The sequence below is a fragment of the Rhinatrema bivittatum genome, chromosome 3 (genome assembly GCF_901001135.1).
Source record: "Rhinatrema bivittatum chromosome 3, aRhiBiv1.1, whole genome shotgun sequence".
NCBI classification, from domain to species: Eukaryota; Metazoa; Chordata; class Amphibia; order Gymnophiona; family Rhinatrematidae; genus Rhinatrema; species Rhinatrema bivittatum.
The window spans coordinates 226513482-226533887 of NC_042617.1; the positions used below are offsets into that span (position 1 = coordinate 226513482).

Sequence of the window (20406 nt, forward strand, 5' to 3'; positions counted from 1 at the left end):
ACTGCCAAAATGGTTGTACACTCTTCAACTAGCTCCTCTATGGATACTAAAGAAAGATCATTACCGTCTTCAAAGTGCTCTACGCTCCTTTCTCTGGAAGGGTAGACGCGCTAGAATACCATTGGCAGTGCTTATGAGACCGAGAGAGCAGGGGGGGCCTGGGGGGCCCAAATCTGGAAGTTTACAATCTAGCCTGTGGAGTGAGGCATATACGAGATTGGCTCTTTGGGCTTTCTACTCTGACCCCCCTGGCTCATTTGTTGGAATGGTATGATGTCCAAACCTTAAATCCACTCATTCAACTACCCTCCCACATAGTCCCTCCTTACCTGAAAGACCAAATCCTACTACGGATGTGCCGGAAAGCCTGGCACATGCTTTGCAAAAGAGAGAAAAGTCCTAGTCTACAAACACCCTTTCTAACTATTACCGGCCACGAGCTCTTTCCACCGGGTACCGGGGGGGGCGCCTTTCAAAGATGGAAATCATTGGGCCTCAAGTATATATCTGACTTAGTTGATGGGGGGATGGGAGATCTACTTTCCTTTCAGGCCCTTCAAGACCACTTTAATATTCCGGCGTGTGATCTATTCGCCTACCTCCAGGTTTCACATTTCATAAAATCTAAAGGTACGGACCTGGTAGGAAATCCAGCCATTCACAAATTACGGGACCTTCTACAAGTGGGGGCCAATAGTAAGACAAAGATTTCCACAATCTACGGGGAACTGAACACTCAGGGCGACACAGACAGCCTCGCTTCTTTATATTTCAAATGGCGGGAATGGTCCCTTTTTTCTCTAACTTATGGAGAATTTGTGAATTGTTTTAAAGATGTTCCTTTGTTGTCAGAGAATATGCTTATGCAGGAGACGCAGTACAGATTTCTTTGGCAAAGCTACATTACACCAAAGCGGGCCTTTCAAATGAAGATAATACCTGTGTCTCAATGTCTTAAATGTGGGGACACAACCAGTGCCATATTCCACTGTTTTTGGGACTGTACAGTAGTCGCCCCCTTCTGGAAACATATATGCCGTATGTGCTCCCTTTTTGTGGGGAAAATACTTCCACCGGACCCAAATCTTTGGTTATTCAGCTTAGTGGACTCTGTGCAGGATCAATTATCGGATCCAGAAAGATTATTTATCGGTCGAGCGGGACTGGTGGGCAAACAGACAATTCTTGCCAACTGGTTAACCGCAGACAAACCTAGTTATGATATGTGGTTCCGGAGGTTAATCTGATTATGTGCTATGGAACACGCTATTATTTCCTCAGTGACGCCAAAGAAGTCTGTACGTACTAAACAAATCTGGGCAGGAGTTACTTGACACCAAAAATTGCTACCCATCCGGACCCATGGAATACAGACCCAATGGCACAATAGACTGAGGAAGAGCAACCCTTTCCTTATTGGCCAACAGCGCTCAAGATTTTTGCGTGAACTCTATACACTCCCAAGCAGGACTGTTGGACGGACTATGATGCCTCTACCTACACTTAACAGTGCTCCGGGGGGGGGAGGGGGAAACAGGGGGGGAGGGGAAGGGTGGGTTCAGGGGTGGGTTGAAGGAGAAACTGTTGTATATAGTACCATGATGTTCGGGTCGTTAGGACCCTTGTTGGACACTTTTCTGTTCTTTGGTGAATGTTATATTATTCTGTAACAAAAAAGTTGAATAAAGACAATTTCAAAAAAATAAAAATTAGTTTCTGTAAAGCAAAAAGCACAGGCTGCATGGAAATAATAAACCCAGAGGATAAGATGTAGTTAATGGAAGTACAAAAGAACAGGCCGTCTATAATTTGTGCTTCCATTTACAGGCCCCTGGCGGTCCTTAGACTGGACACCCAAGTCTGGCTCCCTTCACCAGCGTCCAGGGCTTGGGCATCTGGATCTAGTCCCAGAACAGACGTCCACTTCGAGTCTCTTCGCCAGCGTACAGGGCTTGGACATCTGGATCTAGTCCCAGAACAGACGTCCACTTCGAGTCTCTTCGCCAGCGTACAGGGCTTGGACATCTGGGGCCGGGCCCTTAACAAGTGCCTAAGTCCGGCTCCCTTCACCAGCGTATAGGGCTTGGGCATCCAGGGATAGGCTCAGAACGGACGCCCAAGTTTGGCTCCCTTCATTACACCCAGGGCTTGGGCATCCGTTTAACCATAGCCATCAGTCCATATTATGGAAGAAAAGGCAATTGAATGTAGTGGAATGTGAGCAATTTATAAATGCAAGAAACAGAGATAATATAAAATAAACACAATGAACAAGTTGTGCACTTAGGAAAAACAAACAAGGACAAAGCAACTACATCTTACCTGTTGAAAATGAAGTAATGTCAATCTTCCAGCAATGTTGAATAATGAGAATGCCAGGCATCAGTCCATACCAGTCTGTATAGATCACAGAACCAATTTGAACTGAGCACAAAAGGACAGTTAGACTCAAGGCAGCAATTTATATTACCCTGCTGGCAGGATTATGATCTCACATCATGATGTCATGTTGGGGGTGCACAATTGGTTTTCAAAATCTAATTTTTCAAATAAACAATCCCCATAGTCCATTTGATAAGATGTATGTCCTTTTGACAAAATGTACATGTGTCCACATGCTGCACACGTGATGCAGTATGGACATCCGATGCAATCAAATGGGTTGCACTACGGACACTCTTTTTTGAGCAACAGGTGCTTTTTTGGCACCTTTTCATTTCCGTTTCATTTGAATACCTACATCGTGTGCCCAGGAAAGGTGGATGTGCATTTGAAAAAATGGGTGCCCATTTTGGATGCATATTTTTTCACGCACAATATTGCATTGGCCTGATTATGTTATAGATATAAGAACATAAAAAGTTGCCATAGTGGGTCAGACTGAGGGTTCATCAATCCCAGCATCCTGTTTCCAACAGTGGCCAATCCAGAATATTTGGCAAGTAGATCCCATTGTTACGAATCCCGGCCGCTGGACTCCACGGCCAAGCTCTCACCTCCTCTCCTGCCGCCTCCGGGCTGCTCACGGTGTTCCTTGCTCCTCTCTGGGCCACAGCTGGGCCTCTCCGTGGCAGTGTCCCCATGAGGCAGACGCCGCCGAGCTTCCTCTGCAGTCTCCGCCCCTAGGCGTGCACGCGCAGAAGACTGCAATTTAAAGGGGCTGTGGTGGAAAACTTCGGCCTGGCCCCTTGAGTGACGTCAGATGCCGGCAAGGATTTAAACCAAGCACCAGACTTCTGTTCTTTGTCTTGCAACAGGGTTCACTCTCCGGAGCTGCTAGTTGCTATTCTTCGTTCCTGCGTTCCTGGTCCAGTTCCTGCTTTTTCCTGTCTCCGTGTTCCTGTTCCAGTTCCTGCTTGCTCCTGCCTCCGTGATCCTGCTCCAGTTCCTGCTTGCTCCTGCCTCTGTGATCATGCTCCAGTTCCGGCCTGCACCTGCCTCAGTGTTCCTGATCCAGTCCCTGCCTGCTCCTGCCTCCGTGTTCTTGTTCCAGTTCCTGCTTCGCTCTCCAGTTCCTGTTTCTTCCTCGGCTTGTCTTCCTGGTTCCTGACTTCGGCATGGTTCCTGATATTCCCCTGGTCTGCTGCCTGTCTTGACTACTGGTCTGCTTCTCGACTTGCACCTCTGCTGCCTGCCACGAACTCTGGACTTTCTTGACTCCGTTCCTCCTCCGCCTGCCCTGACCCAGACAGCTTATCTACGCTCCGTCTCCCAGAGACTCCGCTTAGTCCTGCTTGTCCCCTGGCTTTGATCTGCCTCCCAGCTATGGACACCATTTCAGGTCTTCCTTAGCGGCCTCTCTTCACCTCCTAGCTGGCTCAAGGGTTCACTAACATAACACCCACATTACTAATACTAGTAATAAGCAATGGATATTCACTTAGTCAGCTTGACTAATAGTTTAAGGACATCTCCAGGAACTTATCCAAATCTTTTTTAAACCCAGCTACACCAACTGCTTTAACCACATCCTCTGGCAATGAATTACAGAGCTTAATTGTGTGTAGAGTTAAATAGAATTTTCTCCATTTTGTTTCAAATGTGCTACTTGCTAACTTCATGGAGTGTTCCATAGTCCTTGTATTATCTGAAACAGTTAACAAATGATTCACATTTACCCATTCTGGTCCTCTCTGAAAAAATACTTTTTCACTCATCGCACAATAAAGCTCTGGAATTTGTTGCCAGAGGATGTGGTTAGTGCAGTTAGTGTAGCTGGGTTCAAAAAAGGTTTGGATAAGTTCTTGGAGGAGAAGTCCATTAACGGCTATTAATCAAGTTTACTTAGGGAATAGCCACTGCTATTAATTGCATCAGTAGCATGGGATCTTCTTAGTGTTTGGGTAATTGCCAGGTTCTTGTGGCCTGGTTTGGCTTCTGTTGGAAACAGGATGCTGGGCTTGATGGACCCTTGGTCTGACCCAGCATGGCCCGTGCCATTGCTCCTACCATGTGCAGGGGCCAACCAATGGCACCGATAGCCCCTGTCACACGGTAAGGGCAAAGGGCCATCGGCGTCATTTTGATTAGTGGCAGCCGATGGCCCGAGAGAGGGAGATTGCTCTCAGGACCCTGCTGGACCACCAGGGACTTTCGGTAAGTCTTGGGGGAGGGGGTCGGGCAAGTCTTGGGGGGTCGGGAGGGTGGGGGTTGCAATTAATTAAATTTGAAGGGTTGGGGAGGGTTTGAGGATTTTTTTAATGTGCCCTTTCTCTCCCCCCCCCCCCCCCCCCCGGAAGTACGATAAGAAAACCACACAAAATTTCGTGGGTTTTCTTATTGTTTTGTCACCCTCCCAAAACGCGACGAAATAGGAAATAGAGATGATATTTCCTATTTCGTCGCAAACGAATGCACATCCCATTGCTGACTCCAGACCCATTGTGCTCTAGGCGGCCGCCCAGTGCTTCCACCACTCATGGCCTGGAGGCCTCCTAGTGTGAGCGAGATGGGCTTCGCTCACAGCCACTGTCACCTGGGATGGACTGCATCCTGGGGTGGACTGTCACCTGGGATGGATTGTCACCTGCGGTGGACTGCATCCCCCTTAATACGCTACTGCAACCTACTTCATTCTCGGAAAAAAAGGTAGCATCCTGGAGCACCCAAGACACTTAGGGACTTCTGTCTCTAGAAAACTCCTTGCTGCTTTCGCCCCTGTGAACAAACTTTAAGATGATATCTATCCAATTCCTCACTCAAAATCTTCACTACCTGTGAAGACTTAAATGGAAGTTATATTTTATGCATATATATGCACATGTATTCACGTATATAATCAATCATAGCTTAGATATAACAGTAACTGACGAGAAGGCGCAGCAGCAGCCTTGGAGCTGCTACAGAAAAGGACCCCAGAGCACAGAGCTCTATTAAAATCCGCCAGCCCAATCCGTAGTCAGTCTTAGCCTGCAGAGGAAGCCAGCTGTCAAACTTCTGGATTCAAAGGCTTTCTATGGGCTTGTGAGGCAGCTGCTTAGGGAAAACACACAAAGAAACTACTCAAGAAAAAGAACAAGGGATTTCTTTTCTTTTTCAATAAGGAAGAGGGCTCCCTGGAAGCTAGGACCATGATTTCTGGAGTTCATTACACCCTCTTCCTGTGTCTTTGTTTCGCAGCATTTCAGGAGTCGCAGGCAGTTCAGGTAAGACTTGTAAGGTTCTCCTTTGTACCTTCAGAAACTGTTCTGTTGTTAATCTTATATGTGTCTTAGCCTTTATATGTTTTCTCTGGTTTAAGCTTCACTCTTTCACATCATTTCTGCTAAAGTTGCATGCAACAAAGAGTAAAACATGTTTGGAGTGGGGGAGTAGGAAGGGGGATTATTAGGATCTTTCTTTATCAAGAGAATTTTGTTCTGAGGGGAAATAATTTGTTTTAGAACAAAATATGATGTTTTGACAGGGTTATGGTGCATCAAGATCTTTTCCTGGATTTGTAGAAAGATTCATGAGGAGTGATTATGTTCTTGTTTTTTCCTTGACTTTCAGTTGGCTGTGTTCGCTTTAAACTGAGTAAATGGAATGACACTAACTTGAACTTCCAGCTACACAATAATGTTATCTTCTTAAACTTCTGGGAAACACTCTGGCAATGTCTTTTTTGGGTTAAACTTTACAAAGGGCAGACATTTATTAGGTTTAATTAAACAGTTAAACGTTCAGAACCAGTTTAAAAACACGAGTATGTGCTCATGCACTTAATTATACGCTTTCCTAATTTGCTTTTAGATTTACCCATTCACATCAAAAGTATCTTTGCTCATTCTGAACAGAATTCATTCCGTTCCTGAATTTTAAGAGAGGTCTACATATACAAAGAAGATCATCTTTTTGTATGTTTTGCATATTCGCCTAAAATATGTTTGGTCTGAATCCTTGACTGAAGAGTTTTTGAGAACATGCATGTCCCAGCTCGATCTTACCGATCAGCTTGCTTCCCAAGACAGTAGCCTCCATGAAACATAAAGAGGTGTACCAGTCCCTGAGCTGCTGGACTCAAGCAAGTTCTCACATTTTCTCTTGCGTAAAGCTGGAGTAATGTGGGTTGTGGTAGTGCTGCTGCCCAACTTGTCATTACAGCTGATTGTTACAGTAAGATGCTCAAGGCATAGTTTGTTTCCCTCTTCTGCAGCCAGCGCCATGCAGTTTTAAGTTTAACATAACTGCAAAGAGGGCTCATTATACTTTTAGAGTTCTTTTTCCTCGGCCCTCTCCCCCCAACCAACAATCTCATCCCTTCCAACTTACTGTATTTTGTTTGGTCTGTGATATGCTACAATGAGTTCATTGATTAAACCTTTTAGAAATCTAAAACAGGATAGATTCAAGGATAAAACCATATGCAGTTCCCTGGCATTTCCATCCTTTAAGCAAGTAACCTGCCAATTTAAGAAGCCAAAATGTGAAAATGTGATTATACCCTCCTCCCCCATAAATAATGTTAAGCAGGAATATAGTGAATGCCAAAGGTGACCAGTCTAGTTCATCTGATCCTGTCTTAAAACATGAAAAGGTATATATAATTGTAGTTTTTTTTAATGCATTTACTTAGATTATTTATCTCTGTCTTAGATTATATTACATCTCATAATATTGCCACTTTTTCATTTTTACAGAAGATATTTACTTTACCATAGACTCATTCTCTCTTCCTTTTTTACATTTTAACATAAATAAAAGGTGTGTGCATTTTTATATTATTGTTATGGTTACACCGCTCTTTCAGAAAATCTACCCCATAGTCAAACTGTAGCTGTTTATTTTGCATGGATACATTACGGGATATATTAGGGTAGTCCCAGTGCAGATTCATCAGGATGATCCACACACCCTGATTCTCTTTCACTCCATCAAAATGGCCAGATGTACTATGGTTTTCCCCCAAAAACACAAAATGGGGGAAAAAGAACTTTTAGTACATAGGCTGCTGCTGCTGCTGCTGCTGCTGCTGACACTTTAAGAAACTGATTTTTGCTATAGTGTTCCCTCATTGGGAATCTTAATTGGACTGTCCTCCTGCTTTACTTCTGTGATTGAAAGGAATCCTGAATTAATGGAAAGGACATTCTATGCCATTCTCAGGAATAGGTTGGAAGGATGCCCACCACTGTTCCCCGCGCTAAACTGTGACTAAAGAAATGCTCCTTGGAGGCTTGCCTTTAACACATCTGCAGGTGCTAATCATCAGTCAATTATACATACATTTTTTTTAAATTTAACTTCATCAAGAGTTTTTTTTTTGTTCTGATTGTTTTGATGTGTTACAAATTTCATCTGAAACTCTTAAGATGATTCATCAGGAATAAACCTATATAACAGAAGCATTCAGTACTCTTTTACATTTGTTCAGTCATTTCGTATAATCACATTTATTGCTGTCTGAAATCAGAAAGGAAACAACTGATAACTGAATACAGGACTATTCATAAAACCCATGTATCTTCTGAATTGAATCAGTCTTTATAATACTATGGGTCATTTGTAATCATGAATCCTGTTTGAAATTATCTCATTTTTTTTGGAAAACAAATTGAGAATTGCAGATGAAAGTTCATTCTGAAGTATTTTATATTTGGGAAAGAACAGGGAATTGTTTTTTAATTGAAAGTGAAGTGCCAATGGTGTGAAATTAGAAATGCTCAATCTGCACTGTGTTTAGAGAGGAATTTCAGCCTTGTTAACTTATAAAAGGACCTACAACATGCACTAAAAGGAATTGTAATGTTCAAACGAGTGTGCACATGTGCCCATATGTGGGTGTGCGGCCACATATGCATGACTCATATATTGTGCACACAAGTTCATGCATACCATATAAAAAATACTTAGTTGCGCGTATGTGTGCTCCTAATTTTAAACATTTACCTGAACAACTTCTATTAGGGCATTTTTCTTATACACTTAGGTGAGCTCATTTTTTACCAGTTTTACCAGTTTGCCCAGCTTATCTCTAGGACATCAAGACCCTCCTGGTTCCTTAGCCTGCACTCCCCCCAGTTTACCCAGACCCTTATCATAGTCCATATTTAGCTATAAATAGTTTTATGCAGACTTATAGCTGATAAATAGCAGAAGTAAATATGCACAGGTAAGAGTTGTGCATATACTGTGTTCGCAAGATATAAAGTCACAACTTGTGTGCGTATATGTTGGCCTCACCCCAGAGCACCCCTGATCTGCCCCAAATTTGCTGCTATTTTACGTACGTGCTAAGTTTATAAAATAGCCCCAGCGCAAATAAGCGCTACTTACGAATGCATCTGCTGTTTTATATGCACACATCTCTTAAAATTCACCTTTAAGTGTGCTAAATTGTGCCATAATACTTAGGTCTACTGCAACTCAGTCACATTAAAATTAACATGGGTATATTAAATTTAGCAATGCTGCATGTATAAAACATAATGTGATGGTAGTGAAGTCATTAGCCATAAAAATGGTATTTAGAAAGCTGTGGGAAATATACTGTGGGCTTGTTACTCAAGTAAATTTACCACAACTTCCAAAGGTGTAGTTAATTGATAGTCAGTGCCCCTAGCTTCCCTCAGTTGTACAGCTGTGAAGAAACAAAATAATTAACCTGCTGCTCATACTTGACAACCTGCACAGAATCAACTTTTCTGAAAGCTTTCACACCTCTTACTTCAATTTTATGAAGAAATCTGCTGGGTTCCTGCTGGCCTTCTGTTGTGTCCATCGGTTCCTGATGCCCTCTCTCCACCCTCCTTACCTCTTTGGCGCCTCCCTCTTCGTCCGCGGGAAGATTGGCCACCGTGGCGTTCTTCTGCCAAAGCCCTCCGGCGTCCCTGGACCAGCTGGACGCTGCAAACTGCCATGTTTCCTGGAGGCCTAGGGGTGTGCGCGCGGCGCGGCCCCGACTGATGTACCGGCGATGGCGTGAACCTCGGGGGCGTCCTCCGAAGATGACATCACCCGCAACGGAAATATAAGGTCTTAGAATTTGCTAACAGATTGAGTTAGCAAGGGTTACTCTACCTAAGCTACTCTGCCTCCTCAGACTTACTAGGGGTACCCGCTCCTCGGGGGCCTCGCTTTCTCCTTTGTTTTTCAGGTGACAGTCTGGAACCAGTACTCGCTCCTCGAGGGCCCTCGTTCCCAGACTTACTCGGCACTCTCTTCTGCTTGGAAGTCATCACTGCCAACTACATCAGTGATTTACCATCGCTCTCTCAGAGCTTTCCCTGGAACCAGGTACTCGCTCCTCGAGGGCCTATACATTCCAGCTCCTGGGCTTCTATGAGACATTGTGTGAGTGTTACCATCTCGTTCAGTACATGAATTCTGCATACCCTGCCTACTCACTATATTTCAGTTTCTCTACAGCTCAGCCTCCAGGGATCGCTGTTCCAGTATGTGAGGGACTACAGCCCAGCTGGGCATTCCAGCTCACTACTGCCACCTCTGGTGGTTCAGTATAGTGTTTAATAAAAGAACTAGTGTGTGTCTGTCTCCATACTCTGAGCCTGACCGGTGGTTCCTCTCGGGATCTTCCCCTGGGCTGTGGTCATCTGCCACCAGTCCAAGGATCCACCCACAACTCTCCTAAATAACAACAGATTGCTAATTCCAAGCAGACTGTTAACTCCGAACTGAACACCTTCAGTCTTTGCTCCTGCTCCAGCCCCTTCCCTTATAAACAACCTGCAGGAAACTGTCTCCCACCCCCTACCCCACTTCCTCCTGTTCTGAAATGAACAAGAGGGTGGATGGTGGAGTGAACAGAGAAAGTAGTCAGAATGTTTGATCTGTCAAATGTCTCATAAATCCTTATCAAACCAAAGATGATTTTGATATAATCTTTGGATGATATCCCTTTAGAAACTTTCATCTTTATACAAAGGTTCTTGTACTTCCAAATGTGGCTAATCATACACGTTTACAAAGACCTGGATGTGTTTTTGGAAATTTGCAACTGCTGAAATCTCACAGCAGGTAGAGAGGGCATTAATTTCAATTTGAAGAAGCCTTGATGACTGACACTACTGCTGACAAGTTTTAAACTTGTGCTAATTCATTCCCATTTTGAATATGATACCATGTATACAATATGGAAGTAATTTTAAAAGGAATTACACATGTAAATGTAACATACAATCAAAGCAATTTTAAAAATCCATTTACCTGTGTAAAGTGCAATAACATGTATGTGTAAAATCTAAGCATAATTCAATTGCATATATTGTAGCAATTTTTAAAAGCCCACACTTAAGCGTAAAGTGCATTTTCACATGTAAAACCCAATTTTAAGCATGTAAATGCTTTTTAAAAACAGGCCCTATATGTGCACATATCTGCTGATGCTGAGGGCATTCTAGCTCAAACTTGAAAAGATAACAATTACTTTCTCAGGAAAATATAAAAAGGATGGGTTCACTATTTCAATTCAAAACAAAAGTGACATTTCACAGTTAAACGTTTGTAATATATGTCTTGATAAATTGATTTTTGTTCTTGGTGCATTTTAAATATTGTTTAAAAACAAACTGTTATAATCCGGAAGTGGATCCTTGGGCCGACCGACGATGGAGGACGGTTGGGAGGCAGACACACGCTGCTGGAGCTGAATCTTCACCTGGAAACCCGTGACCCCCCCAGAGGAGCTGTTGGGATCCGGATCGCTAGGACTTAGGCGGCTTCGCCCTGGAAGTCCGCGGTCCCCCCAGGAGGAGCCTGTAGGGACCTGGACCGCTGGAACTTAGGAGATAAGGCGCTGTGGAAGAAGACCAGGAGCGGAGTAGAAGCTGGACGGGCCACCAGAGGCAGCGAAGACAGACGGACCGAGGTCTGGGCAGGCAGCAGAATACGGAGCGATGAGACAAGTCGGAGTCAGTTCAGATAAGCAGGCAGGCAGGTAGACTGGCAGGCAGGCAGGCAGACTGGCAGGCAGGCAGGTAGACTGGCAGGCAGGCAGGCTGAGCAGGAACAGCAACTTTCTAGGTGACCGCGTTGCAAGGCAAGGGAACCTCCTTCTGTGACGTCACAGAAGGAGGTCTGATGTCACAGAAGGAGGCGTGTCCGGCTGACGTCACAACAGTACCCCCCCTCTTACGCCCCCTCCTCAAGGGTCCGGGTTTATTGGGATAGTCATGATGAAACTGGGTTAACAGGGACTTGTCCAGTATATTTCGAGCAGGTTCCCAAGAGTCCTCCTCAGATCCGCACCCCTCCCAAGCCAGGAGGTATTCCCAACGACAGTTGTGGAAGCGCACATCAAATACTTCTCGTACCTGATACTTGGGTTCTTCGTTGAAGGGGGCCGGTACCGTATCAGCACTAGGTTGATGGAAGCGGGAAACTACCACAGGCTTCAACAGGGAGACGTGAAAAACATTGTGAATGTGAAAGGAGGAGGGAAGCCGGAGCCTGTAGGACACCAAGCCAATCCGTTCTGCTACCCGGAAAGGTCCACAATATCTGGAGGCTAATTTCCGTGAGGATGCAGGCAAGTTGAGGTTCTTGGTACTTAACCACACTTTGGTACCGGGCAGAAAAACCGGTGCCGGGCGCCGATGGCGATTGGTAACCCTTCGTGCTTTGATAGCAGCATGAGAGAGTCGTTGCTGAATAACCTTCCACCACTGGTAAAGCTGGAGAGCCGATGTTTGCGCTGCAGGTGAGGGAACGGACACAGGAATTGGTACTGGTGGTCTAAGGTTCCGACCAAAGACCGACTGAAAGGGTGATAGCCCAGTAACCGAATGTGTGTGGTTATTGTATGCAAACTCGGCCCATGGTAGAAGGGAGACCCAGTTATCCCTTCTTTCGGAAATGAAGCTGCGGAGGAATGTCTTAAGGGAGCGAATCATTTGCTCGGTCTGCCCGTTGCTCTGAGGATGGAACGCCGTGGACAGATTTAACTGTATTCCGAACATTTTGCAGAGGGCCTGCCAATACCGGGCCGTGAATTGTGGCCCCCGATCAGACACGATACTCTGAGGGAGCTTGTGGGCCCGAAAGATGTGTTGCGTGAAGAGGAGAGCCAGCTCTGGTGCCGAGGGCAGTTTAGGCAAGGGAACGAGGTGAACAATTTTAGAGAAACGGTCAACGATGACCCAGATTATGGTGTTTCCTTCAGAGGACGGTAGATCAACCACGAAATCCGTGGCAATGTGAGTCCACGGCTCGGTGGGAATCGGTAGAGGTTGTAAGAGGCCCCAAGGCCGACCACTGACTGGTTTTTGTTGAGCACACACCGGGCAAGACTCAACGTACGCACGTACATCCTGACGAACCTTGGGCCACCAGTAGTAACGATTCAGGAGATCTAGCGTCCTGTCTGTGCCAGCATGACCTCCTATGAGGGAGTCATGGGCCCACTCGAGAACTTTTGTGCGATCCTGACAAGGAACCACTACTCTCCCCAGAGTGTGGACGCTGGTACTGGCGAGGCAGATTTTGGCTGGGTCGATGATATGCTGAGGAGGATCTTCTTTTTCCTCAAAGATAGTATTGCGGGATAAAGCGTCTGCCCGCACATTCTTCGAGGCAGGCCGATATTTGAGGACGAAGTCGAATCGACTGAAAAATAATGACCAGCGAGCCTGCCTGGGATTGAGCCGTTGGGCTTGAGTGAGAAATTCCAAATTTTTATGGTCAGTATAAACAGTGACCGGGTGTTGAGCCCCCTCCAGCCATTGCCTCCATTCTTCAAAAGCTAACTTGATCGCTAACAATTCTTTGTCACCTATTCCATAGTTGGCCTCGGCGGGAGTGAATTTCTTTGAGAAATAAGAGCATGGTAGAAGGTGTCCAGTACTGGAGCATTGAGAGAGCACCGTTCCAACAGCGACACTGGAGGCATCAACTTCGACAAAGAAAGGGCGCGATGGGTCGGGATGTCGCAAACAAATGTCCAGTAGAAAGGCCTCTTTCAAATCATTGAATGCTTTACAGGCCTCAGTGGACCAGTGTTGAGTATCCGCGCCCTTCTTGGTTAGGGCGGTCAGAGGAGCAACTAGTTGCGAATACCGTGGTATGAAGTGCCTGTAGAAATTCACGAATCCTAAGAATCGCTGCAATGCTTTTAGGCCCACGGGTTGGGGCCATTCCCTGATTGCGGATATCTTATTAAGGTCCATGAAAAACCCTGTGGCAGAGATAACATACCCCAGAAAAGGTAAAGTGTCCTGTTCAAATAAGCACTTCTCAAGCTTTGCATAGAGATGATGATCGCGCAGGATCTGAAGTACTTGCCGGACGTGGTGCCGGTGGGAGTCCAGGTCTCGGAAAAAAATGAGGACATCGTCCAAATATACAATTACGCAGGAATATAGTAGTTCTCGAAGTATTTCGTTCATCAGATGTTGGAACACAGCAGGCGCATTACACAAGCCGAATGGCATGACCAAATACTCGTAATGTCCGTCCCGAGTGTTAAAAGTGGTCTTCCATTCATCCCCGGGACGGATCCGAACCAGGTTGTAGGCGCCTCTTAAGTCCAACTTGGAAAATACCTGTGCTCCCTGGAGTCTATCCAATAGTTCAGGAATTAGAGGTAACGGGTAGCGATTCTTTTTAGTAATGGCATTCAACCCTCGGTAATCGATGCACGGCCTCAAAGTCCCATCTTTTTTGGCTACAAAGAAAAAGCCTGCCCCTGCAGGTGACTTAGAAGGGCGGATGAACCCCTTGGCGAGATTCTCGGTGATGTAGTCCGACATTGCTCGAGTCTCCGGCTGAGAGAGGGGGTACACTCTTCCCCAGGGCGGAATTGCGCCGGGAAGCAGATCAATTGCGCAGTCGAAGGGACGGTGATGAGGCAAAAGTTCCTCTTTTTCTTTGGAAAACACGTCGGCAAAGTCCGCATACTGAGACGGAAGCAGAGATCCAGTGTGAGCCAAAGGAATCTGATGAACCACACCTGATTTGATGCAGGATCGAAAGCAATGGGAGCTCCATTGGGTAATCTGCAAATCATCCCATTGAATCACCGGCGAATGTTGCTGAAGCCAGGGTAGTCCGAGAACCACTGGGTGTACAGACTTTTCTAGGATCAGAAGTGAAATCTTTTCTGAATGTAATAGCCCTGTCTGAAGGGTGATTGGGACCGTAGTAGTAGAAATACTTCCGGGTAAAGGAGTACCCCGAATTGAGGTAACCCGTAACGGTGGCTCCCGAGGTTGAGTGGCCAAGCAGAGTTGTTGCACGAGTTCGCGGGTAATGAAGTTCCCTCCGGTGCCGAGTCGATGAGGGCTCTCGTGTCAAAGGTACCCCCTGGGAACTTTAGAGTTATGGGAACTGTACATTGAGGAGTAGCATTGAGGCAGCCTAGGAGACGCTCCTCCCTTACTCCTAGGCGCGAGAGTTTTCCGCTCGCTCCTTGCACTGCGAAAGGAAGTGTCCCTTTCCTCCGCAATAAAGGCATAGCCCTAGGTTGCGACTGCGTCGTTTCTCCTCTGGAGTCAAAGAGGCCCTTCCCAGTTGCATAGGCTCTTCCGTGGAAGGTTCAGAAGGAGTACTGGTACTCCAGGGACTCGGAGGAAGTGGTCTCGAAAAGACTGGGGCCAGAGGAGCCATACGTCGAGGAGGTCGTCCTTCCTTCGCCCTTTGCTGCAAACGGCGATCAATGCGTCCTGCGAGGTCAACCAGTGCGTTGAGATCCTCCGGAAGGTCCCGGGCGGCCAGTTCGTCTTTTATCCTGGCTGCTAGACCCTCCAAGAAAATTCCTCGGAGAGCGTCGTCGCGCCACCCTACCTCCAAAGCAAGCGTGCGGAACTCCAGAGCATAATCCGCCAGAGTCCGAGTTCCTTGTCGAAGCTGGAGCAACTCCGAGGTTGCCGAGGTTTGGCGCGCAGGCTCGTCAAAAGCCGCCTTGAAATTCTCTACAAAACTAATCAGATTGCTGAGGATGGCGTCGTTCTTTTCCCACATGGGTGATGCCCAATTCAGGGCCTTACCGTCCAACAGGGAGAATATGTAAGCCACCTTGACGGCATCCGTCGGGAATTGATTGGGCAATAAAGTGAACCGCACGAAGCACTGGTTCAAGAATCCCCTACATGCCTTGGGGTCCCCGGCGTAATGTGAGGGTGCCGGAAGTTGGGTAGAAGCGTGGAAAGGTACCACTGGTGGTGGTGGTGCGGACACAGGTACAGGCGGTTCCACATCCATCCGAATAGCCAACCGCTCCACAGTGGCTGCCAAGGAGTCTAGGACTTGTTGCTGGTGCACCAGGCGTTGAGCGAGTCCCGGAATGGCCTGAAGACCAGTGAGGTCTGCCGGATCCATGGCCTTGCAAACTGTTGTAATCCGGAAGTGGATCCTTGGGCCGACCGACGATGGAGGACGGTCGGGAGGCAGACACACGCTGCTGGAGCTGAATCTTCACCTGGAAACCCATGACCCCCCCCAGAGGAGCTGTTGGGATCCGGATCGCTAGGACTTAGGCGGCTTCGCCCTGGAAGTCCGCGGTCCCCCCAGGAGGAGCCTGTAGGGACCCAGACCGCTGGGACTTAGGAGATAAGGCGCTGTGGAAGAAGACCAGGAGCGGAGTAGAAGCTGGACGGGCCACCAGAGGCAGCAAAGACAGACGGACCGAGGTCTGGGCAGGCAGCAGAATACGGAGCGATGAGACAAGTCGGAGTCAGTTCAGATAAGCAGGCAGGCAGGTAATGCGGGTTGTGTAGGTCGCGCAGTGGCCGAGTGGTCCGTTACCATCCCAGCTGGGGTGTGTAGGGTGCTTGTTGGGATTCCAGCGGTCATCGCCAAGGAACCTCCTTATTCCTGACCTTCTCTCAGTGCAAGTCTCCGAGACCTTGTTTTAACCTGAATCTGAGCCTGAACCTGAACCTGAACCTGAACCCTGTATCCATTCAGAGTCCAGAGCTCCTTGCACTCAACCCTCTCCATGAATGAACTCTTGTCTTGCCTGTCCGTGGCGAGGTTCGTGCCTGGCCTTAGTTGGCTGTGGAGGGTGTGCTCGGCGCAGGGTTCAGAGAGTCTTTGTCTTCCTCAACGCCTGAGTCTTCGTGTTCCAGTTTCCAGTCAGTGTCTTCGTTTGTTCCATTGTCTTCCTTGTCTTGAGTAAGTCCTCAACCATCTCTGTTCTCTTGAGGAGACCCTGCGAGGCCCACCTAAGACCAGGTGGCCCGGGTAACCAACGGCTCAACCTGAGGGATCCCCGGGTTGCTTTTGGTGAAGCTCCTGTAAGCCTTTGTCTCCTCCTGTCTGCCCAGAAGGGGTCATCACACCGCAAGGGCACACCTCTCCCCAGAATCTGGAGCGTCCCCTAGTGCTCCCGTCGACGGACTCAGAACAGTTACACCTGCATTATGGAACTCAAACAGTAATAACCCTACCTATGAAAAGGCAGCACTGCAAAAATTACACCAGGCCCTAAACACCAATACACCTATTAGGAAAACAGAACAAGCCAAGCTGCTGTATATCCCTACCAAGAAACTTCAAGCTCGCAGAACACCCTTAGCTGGGTCATACACGCAGAACACAGACAGACCCTCACCAAATACATATTAAAGTGACCATAAAGCTAATGTTTTTGTTTTTGCATTGTTTTACTGCATACAGAGTTTGGCTCCTTGCTTTTTCCAGTTCAGTTTTTGTTTCCACATTTCTATTTATACATTCCCCAAGAAATATAAAATAACTCTAAAACTAGTATATAATAAATGTTTCAAAACAACTGACAAATGCAGTCAGGGATGTGACTGCAATTTTCAAAATTATTAAAAATTCTCCAAACACCAATAAAATATTTCTAACTGCAGATACATCAAATAAAAGCTAATAATTAAAATGGCAGTCAATCAAGAAAGATAAACTTAAAAAGCCATCTTTACTTACCCTCTCCAGTAACTCTCCTACTTCTTTCCCTTGTAGGCCAATAGCACATACCAGAAGTAGCAAGGGCTGCTGAAGTTCAGTCCTCACACTCTTCTTCTTTAGGGACGATTACTAGTCTATTTCACACACACACACACACACACACACACACACACATCAGTCACTTGCTGACCGATCTCTCTTTCCCTCACATACACACGGGTGGGCAACTGGAACTGGAACTGGAAGAGAGTGCCGGAACTGCAAGGCCAGCACAGGATCCCATCCCCACGACGGCAAAGAGGAGGACCCAGGCCTGGCGTGACCAGGTGTGCCATTCTGTGCATTTGCATGGTAATGGAGCAGCACACATGGGGAAGCAGCGGGCTGGCAGCAGGAGGAGAGGCTGCGGGTCAGTGACTGTATAGGCTCTGCCAGTGGCCCACAGCTTCTCCTGCTGCCATACAGCCCACCGATCTTCCTGCTGGGGGGGGGGGGGAGCGGAAGCGCCGCGTACTGCTTCCGCTCCCTCCCCCCTAAGCAGAAAGATCGGTGGGCCATGCAGCGCTCCCTCCCCCCCAAGCAGGAAGATCGGTGGACCATGCAGCCCGAAGATAGCAGGAGGCTGGCAGCAGCAGGAGAGGCCAACTGATCTTCCTGCTTTGGGGGGGGAGCTGTGCGCGGGATTGAATGTGTATGTGTATGTGTGGATAAGAATGGGAGCCTGTGTGCGTATGTAGGTGAGAATAGGAGCCTGGATTTGTGTGTGTGGGTGAGAATGGAAGCTTGAATGTGTGGGTGAGAATAGGTGCTTGAATGTGTGTATGTGTGGGTAAGAATGGGAGCCTGGGTTTGTGTGTGTGGGTGAGAATGGGAGCCTGGGTGTATGGGTGGGAAAGGGAGTCTGGGTTTGTGTGTGTCGGTGAGAATGGAAGCTTGAATGTGTATGTGTGTGGGTGAGAATGGGTGCCTGGATGTGCGTCTCTGTGTGCATAAGAATGAGAGCCTGGGGAGGGGTAAGAAAGTGGGAGCTTGTGTGTGTATCTGCAGAGAATGTGAGCTTGTGTGTGTGTGTGAAGAACATATGAGAGTGAGAGCCTGAGTGTGTGAGGGAGTCTGAGAGAAAGCATGTGTGTGTGTGTTTGTGTGGAAGGGAAGAAGGCAGTAGTAGAAAAGAGACACTGATAAGAAATTAGGAAATGAGCGACAAGGGAAAAAATAGGAAAGAGAGACCAGGACCAACTGATTAGAAAAATACAAAGTTCAGACAACAAAGGTAAAAAAATATATATAGTTTGAGATGCTAGCAATTTAAATATGTCATCTTTGAGAATGTGCATTTCTTATATTTTTGTATTTTTCTCTTTCTTCGGTATTCCACTGTTCAGAGACTTTAGTTTCTCAGGCTTTCTATTTTGGTTTTATCTGCATGTTTTTGTTTCTAATTTGTAGTCTCTTATTTCTATATTAAGTAAGGGTCAGTCTCTGTTTTGTCTGAGTGACTGAAATGTGATATTTCTGCTAGCGTGTAGTTTCTCTGTAGTAGTCCAGCTTGTTCTGTTATTCCAGTAGGTGATGTATTAATGTTCTAGGGTCTGGTGTAGTATTTGTATTGCTGCTTTTCCATAAGGTTGCTGTTATTTGAATCCTGAGAGTTTGTGTTACTTCACAAAATAGCAGTTAAGGGATAATTTTGCTGAGGTGGCACCAGAATTTGAATTTTGTTTTTCATGTTAGTTGTAATATGAATTGTCCTAGCTCTGCTCTGCACCTGTTCTGATGATTAATTATATTTAAAGTTAATATATAAGTTAATATATTAAAGTTTATTTAATTTTATTTTAATATCTTTTAGGATAAAGATATTTAGTAATATTGATAGTGATAAGTTACTATATAATTTTTATTCATACTTTCTATTATTTTTATTTTATTTTTTTTACTTTCACTTTATGAAAGAATAGTATTTATTATTTTGCTTATTATTGTAAAACATTTTTGTTCAAATCTATTTGCTAAAGACAGTATATAAAAAGTCTTAAATAAATAAATAAAATAAATATTTTATTGTAGTTATGATGATTTCTGGCTTTCTGAAAAGAGGATTCATGAAAGAATACATTAATTTTTGTTTTATTACATGATTATAAACTGCAATAAATATAAAATAAATTCAGATTAATAAGGAATTTTAATTCTGGTAAATGCTTGAAATAATTGAGGTAAACTATTTTACAGTTTCATGCATGATGCATAATGGCTGTTGCAAACTACTTAGAAAGCCATTGTAGGGTGCAGTATATGGCATTATTTATCAATAAGAATGCAACTAGGAGGTCTCAGACCTGCATCCCTACTGCCCACCCATGTTAACCTTGTGCCCACCCAAAAAAATCAATTCTGGCTACGCCACTGAGATACACTGACACCAGTCACCTGCCTGACCAATATCTCTCTCTCTCTCTCTCTCTCTCACACACACACACACAGCAGTCACATCCCTGACCAATCTCTTTCTCTCACACACACCAGTGATTTTCCTGAGCAGTCTCTTGCTCTCACACATTTCTCTTACTTACACACACATTCTCTCATCACTTACACACACATGCTGGCTCACTCTCTGTCTCACTTACCCCCACCCACAGCAGCTACAGCACAAAGTAGCCAGTATGCTGCTATTAAAAACAGAGTCCTGACAGGCTGGAAACTGCAGCAGGAGTGACCTCCCCAGCCCCACAGTGCTAAGAAGGCAGCACTCAGCTGTTTGCTTGTGCTGCGATCGATAGCGGCACAGAGCAATCAGCTGAGAATATAATTCTATGCTTTTCTCCCCACCCCAGCCTTTTTTTTTTTTTTTGCAGTTTGATTATAATTATTCATTTTATATTTTCTTGCTGGTGTTGCGCTGGTGAGAGAAGGGGAGTTCGTAGCCGGGGGGGGGGGGGGGGGGGCAGCAGTGCCGTACTCCTGCAGGCCCTGGAAAAGTGGCCAACCAGCATCGAATGCGATTTCTGCAGCAGCAGCATTTCTTCTTCCCGCGTGCCTGGTAAACATCACTTCCTCTTCCAGGCCACAGGAGCAGGAAGAAGAAAAGGTCAC

General features: G+C 46.0%; 1 protein-coding gene across 1 annotated transcript in view; it reads left to right on the forward strand.

Annotated features, from left to right (window-relative positions):
* The first annotated feature begins 5456 nt into the window (after nucleotides 1-5456).
* Nucleotides 5457-20406, forward strand: part of FBLN7 (fibulin 7) — a 459875-nt gene continuing 444925 nt past the window's right edge. The window contains exon 1 of the mRNA XM_029594265.1: nucleotides 5457-5645. Coding sequence (XP_029450125.1) covers nucleotides 5571-5645 — 75 coding nt within the window. The 5' untranslated portion in view covers nucleotides 5457-5570. The remainder of the gene's footprint in view (nucleotides 5646-20406) is intronic.